At 39.4% G+C, this 5785-nt stretch overlaps 1 protein-coding gene across 1 annotated transcript; it reads left to right on the top strand.

The window, feature by feature from the left end:
* The first annotated feature begins 2226 nt into the window (after positions 1-2226).
* Positions 2227-3285, top strand: OR8B12 (olfactory receptor family 8 subfamily B member 12). Its single transcript, XM_009007030.5, has one exon. It carries the CDS (start codon positions 2341-2343, stop codon positions 3283-3285), a length of 945 nt encoding a protein of 314 aa, XP_009005278.1. The 5' UTR covers positions 2227-2340.
* Positions 3286-5785: the final 2500 nt, after the last annotated feature.

The following is a 5785-nucleotide window of genomic DNA, read 5'->3' as shown; positions in this document are numbered from 1 at the left end:
TTGTGAATGGGAGTTTGCTCTTGATTTGGCTCTCGGTTTGTCTGTTATTGGTGTATAGGAATGCTTTTGGTTTCTGCACAGGATAGACAATTTGAATCCAGGCAGAGATTGAAGGTGTGGAGTAAAATACAAATGCAAACCAAAGAGGAAGAACAAATGTGGATGTGTTCCTGCAATGGGAATCTGATCTACTAGGATTCAGTTTGAGGGCACTGAACAGATGGAAAGCCAGTTGGGAGAAATGCTCAAAGAAAAGTGGGTGGAAGGCAGGGACAGCCAATGGGAATTTTGACTAGTTATTAATTTAGAGAAAGGCTAGTCTTGGCAGACATTGAGAGCAGTTACCTGATAGGGATTCTTATTACCATTAAACATATACTCTGTAAGAGGACAGGGGAGGGAAATGGGAGAAGTCTTTTCTTGTCTGAGCTGAGAATAGTGCAATTAATTCCTGAGATGAATGGAATATGAGTAAATTATTGAATATCTTATTCTAAATTACAACAGCCCTTTGTGCTAACCTTTCCAAGCTCCCATTGCTTCCTTTTAAAAATTAAATTTATTGAGTATTTACTTGTTATTTTCCAAGAGACTGTCAGATCCAAGAAGGCAAGGGCTCTGTATTACAGTTTTCAGTAGCTGTCCTTGGGAGGTAGTTCAGTCTAATAGCCACATAAGGGGCTTGGAGTCAGACAGACCTAAGTATACCAGTAGAACCTGAAACATCTTGCCTCTGTGAGTAACTTACCTGTAAAATAGGTATTGTGAGACATAAATAAAGATATGTTTGTATATATGTACTTTGGATCTTGGCAGCCAGGAATAAGGGTACCATGTTAGGTACATTATTGGATATTCAAGAAATGGTAATGATAAGCATTTTCTCACAATGATTTTCTCTTAATAGTACTGGATACATGTTAACTGAAAGCCATTAAGCAATTCCAAGAGGTAAACAAACATTTCTTCTTCCTTAGGGAAAGTAATCCCTGAAGAAGTGGTCTTGAGGGAGTCTCTATCTTAATAATCAGTTCACTGAAGTCAGTAATCCAGAATAAAACTCTTTAGTCTTTTGTTATTCACTAGTCAGGAAAAGGCTTTGGAAGCCTTTTTAGAAGCTGGAGAGGCCTTTGGGCAAATGAACAATTGGAAGTCATGTTCTTCAGTGCAGAAAGTGCTTTGAGATATATTGGAGGTTCTGATCCTTTGACCTGTACTGGGAAGAGAGAGAGGGCTCTGAGCTCAAAGCTGTCATTCTCTCTTCACTAGGGTCATCTTCCTCCTCAGAATGTGAACAAGAGGCAATAGGGTATAGCATTTACTGCGCTAAAGGGAAGGAAGGTGAGTGCCTGCCCTGATGCTGGTCATTTATGTAACATAATGATTTCAAGTGCAAACCTTTTGAGCTATGCTGCCGAAATTCACCTTCTGACTGCAACTCAGTGGTTTGGGGACTTTTGGCTAGTTATGTCATCTTACTTGTTTCATCTGTAAAATCAAGATAATAATATTGCTACATGGCTCTTCAAACAGAGCCTCTTGTAGCAACTACTCAATAAGTGTTAGCTTTTATTATTTTTTTTCTTTTTGAGACAGGGTATCGCTCTGCCATCAGCAGAGCCTGGATTCTCCTGCTTCAGCCTCCCGAGTAGCTGGGATTACAGGCACCTGCCACCCGCCGGTCTAATTTTTGTGTTTTTGGTAGAGACAGGGTTTTGCCATGTTGCTCAAGCTGGTATTGAATTCCTTGGCTCAAGTGATCTGACTGCCTCGGCCTCCCAAAGTGCTGGGATTACAGGCATGAGCCAACGTGCCTGGCCATACGCGTCAACTTAAAAAAATTATTAAATGTATAGCCACTTGAGCTAAGAGATCTTGGAAAAGTATGACTTCACTTTCTTGATCTGATAGTGCAGTCCCAGAGGTAGAAGCTCTGAGCACAGCCACTGTGGCTTCTGCATCTCAGGACTCCCTTCAGGGAAGAGGTCCAGGTTTTACCAACTGAAGCAGAGATAGGAGAGGGAAAGATATAGAAAAGGGACTGACTTAATGATCTAAAAGACATTCAGCTTATTTTTGGTACCCCTTTCATCAGCAGAACCAGCTCTTATTCTGCAGTTAAAATGTAGTCCCATATTACACTTTGGAAGTTACAGTTGCTTGGACTCTGAAGATTGACCCTTAGTGAATGGTAAAAACCTTCTACCAAAGTTCAAATCTCTCTCCTAGAATTCCCTTTCCAAGTATGGGAGAGAGAGACTAGGAATATGGTGATGATGTCTCTTTCTAAGTGGCCCTCTTCTCTTGTCCCCTCAGACTTCTCCTGCCGGACAAAGGAGAATGGTAGCCAAAAACTCTTCTGTGACAGAGTTTATCCTCGAAGGCTTAACCGACCAGCCGGGACTCCGGATCCCCCTCTTCTTCCTGTTTCTGGGTTTCTACATGGTCACCATGGTGGGGAACCTGGGCTTAATAACCCTAATTGGGCTGAATGCTCATTTGCACACTCCCATGTACTTCTTCCTCTTTAATCTCTCTTTAATAGATTTCTGTTACTCCGCTACCATCACTCCCAAAATGCTGATGAGTTTTGTCTCAAGGAAGAATATAATTTCCTTTACAGGGTGTATGACTCAGCTCTTTTTCTTCTGCTTCTTTGTCGTCTCTGAATCCTTCATCCTGTCAGCAATGGCGTATGACCGCTATGTGGCCGTCTGTAACCCACTGTTGTACACAATCACCATGTCTCCCCAGGTGTGTTTGCTCCTTTTGTTGGGTGCCTATGGGATGGGGTTTGCTGGGGCCATGGCCCACACAGGAAGCATAATGAACCTGACCTTCTGTGCTGACAACCTTGTCAATCATTTCATGTGTGATATCCTTCCTCTCCTTGAGCTCTCCTGCAACAGCTCTTACGTGAATGAGTTGGTGGTCTTTATTGTTGTGGCTTTTGATATTGGAATGCCCATTGTCACCATCTTTATTTCTTATGCTCTCATCCTCTCCAGCATTCTTCACATCAGTTCTACAGAGGGCAGGTCCAAAGCCTTTAGTACTTGCAGTTCCCACATAATTGTAGTTTCTCTATTCTTTGGTTCTGGGGCTTTCACGTATCTCAAACCCGCTTCCATCCTGCCCCTTGAGCAAGGGAAAGTGTCCTCCCTTTTCTATACCATCATAGTCTCCATGTTAAATCCACTAATCTATAGCTTGAGGAACAAGGATGTCAAAGTTGCCCTGAGGAGAATTTTGGGCAAAAAAGATATTTTCTTCAGAAAGGAGTAGTATTTGAGAAAGGAGATATAATGCTTTCCTTATTAGTGTGTGTTTTCAATGAGATTCAAATTCCATTTTTTTCCCTGTCTTGTACAGAAAGAGAATTTTAAATTTTTACATTTGGATGAGTGTTTAGTGCAGACGTATTCTCCCTGTCTCTGCTCTACCTCAGCTATTCCAAGATTTCTTAATTTTATGCAAATTTTTCTATAATCATAGATCACTTAATTGTGAATTGGCCTTATACATTATTTAGTCTAGCCTCCTCAATTAACAAGTGTTGGAGACTCAGAAATATATAAGTTGCTCAAGGATACACAACCACTTGGTGCAACAACTGGGACTGGAATCCAGGTCCTTGAATTCCAATCTGCTTTGTTTTTCTTTATGGCATTTTTTCATGCCTCATTGCTGCCCTTGTAGATTTCCTTTTAGAAGTATGAAAACTTAACACGTTAAAAATAATTCCGTTCCTAGTAATTTAATGTAACTCTTCAATAAATAATTTTTATATATTTCATTTTTTAAGAGGATAGAAGATGAAACATTTTCTGAAATTGGTCTTGGCTAAATGAGAAGAGAATATGTTAAGATTGTAGTATGTGAGTGACATTAAAATTGAGGTTGTGTGAAACCCTAGGAACCCAGTCTAGGGAATTAGGACTTCCATAGGATTAAGGGTTATCAAGATGCTGAGTAGAAAATCATATATTCATTTGAAGACTAAAAGAATCAGAATGTAGAGCTTTTTCAAGGGTTAGTTTGGGTGTTTGAGCCATAATGGAGAAATTGATGGTTTAGGATAAACAACTAAGGATTTGAAAGTTTTAGAGATGCAGTAAATAATGTTGGGAATCTAGTTAGCTATTAAAACAGCACTAAGCAGCTGATTATTAGAAGAGGCAATTTCCACTGAATTTTAAGATACTGCAGACAGCACTCATATAAGCATATGTGGTAAAAGATAATTCATCCAAGACTGGGTTATAAACCTACAACATATAATGATAGTTACATAGCACATCAGATCAATTTGATCATAATCTAAATAATTTATTAGTAGCAAAAGAAGGTTCTTTGGATTAGCATTAATATGTTAAGTGCTGGGGAGCCACTTTGATTTATGAGCCTTTGCTTGGGAACATTTTCATTTTTGAGAAAAAGGGAAGTTTAGATGAGGATGTAGTTTTGTTCTTTGGTGTGACACAAAGGGCTTGAAGTCACAAGACTGTGCATGTGTGTGTGTGTGTGTGTGTGTGCGCGCACACGCGTGCGTGTGTGTATGGTGGGGAATATTTTTCTTTAGTCAGCATGGAATAGGAAAGAGAAGTGAGTTCAGGAGACTTGTGGGTGGGCGTCTGGTGGGTGAGGTGAATAGGCTATTTGAGGTAGGGAGCAGATGAAAACAGCGATTCGTGAGGCACATGATGAAGCTGGTTTTGTATCCTGGCTCAGTTGCTTAGTAATTGTGTGACTTTGGGCAAGTTACTTGATGTCTCTAAATATTATTTTTTTTATTTTTAAAAGTGAGACAATGATTCTGATTTCATGGGGTCTTTGAAGAATTAAATGCAAGGCACTTACTACCTTTTAGTTATCACCCTGCAATCGTTATTTTAAGTAATTATCAGCATTTCCTTGAGTTTTTCCATGAACTGAGGCAAATCACATCATTTTCCTGGAACTCTGCTTAGTCATGAGAAAAATGAACTCTATCATTTAAAAAGTCATATATTTTGACTAAGTAATACTTGCATATGGTACAACACTAAACAATCTAAATGGGGGATTATACAGTGAGAATATGTCTTCCTCCTATCTTGTCATTCCATTTCTAAAATCACCTTCCTAGAAACAATTGTTTTTGCTGATTTATTATGAATCTTCTTATATTTGAATCTATCTATCTATCTACCTATCTATCCCATATATCCATCTGCCTATCTATTCATCCACCTATCTTGTTTTAAAGTTGTATAAAAATGAATTTTCCAATGGAAACAGCTTAGAAGAGGTTGGGATAAGAGAACAATGCAAGGGTAAAAAGAAGAGGAGCCAATCACAGAAGAGGGTTGGGAAGGGATGTGGCCAAGGAAGGAGAAAAAGAACAGAGGCGCCCTTGGCCCTGGATGCATCACTGCGGGACCCAACCCTGCAGCCATAGGGTAACATTTTGGTTCCCTGATCTTCTGTCCTCACCTCATGGTTGCACCACCCCCATCACTAGTTGGCTGATGTTGTGGTGGGGTCAGAGGCTCTGATAGTTAAGAGTATCAGGATCGCAAGTATTTTTAATTCAGCAAAAAGTTCTGTATGTGTTCATCTATTTTAACTAATGAGGTTCATGGTTTTTCTTTTTCTGATTCTTGGAGTAACTCATATATTATTGTTGAAAATTTGGAATGTGAAATATGTATGAAGAAAATGATTACCTATACCTCAATGTGGTAGTTTGCATTATTGGTCAAAATTCATCATTCATATGATAGTATTTATAACCATTCCCTTG

Source organism: Callithrix jacchus, chromosome 10 (genome assembly GCF_049354715.1).
Source record: "Callithrix jacchus isolate 240 chromosome 10, calJac240_pri, whole genome shotgun sequence".
NCBI lineage: Eukaryota > Metazoa > Chordata > Mammalia > Primates > Cebidae > Callithrix > Callithrix jacchus.
This window is presented reverse-complemented; position numbering and strand designations above follow the sequence as displayed.

What these genes read in the sequence shown, in the direction of transcription:
- OR8B12 (XM_009007030.5), top strand. Translation starts at nt 2,341, where the DNA reads ATGGTAGCCAAAAACTCTTCTGTGACAGAGTTTATCCTCGAAGGCTTA.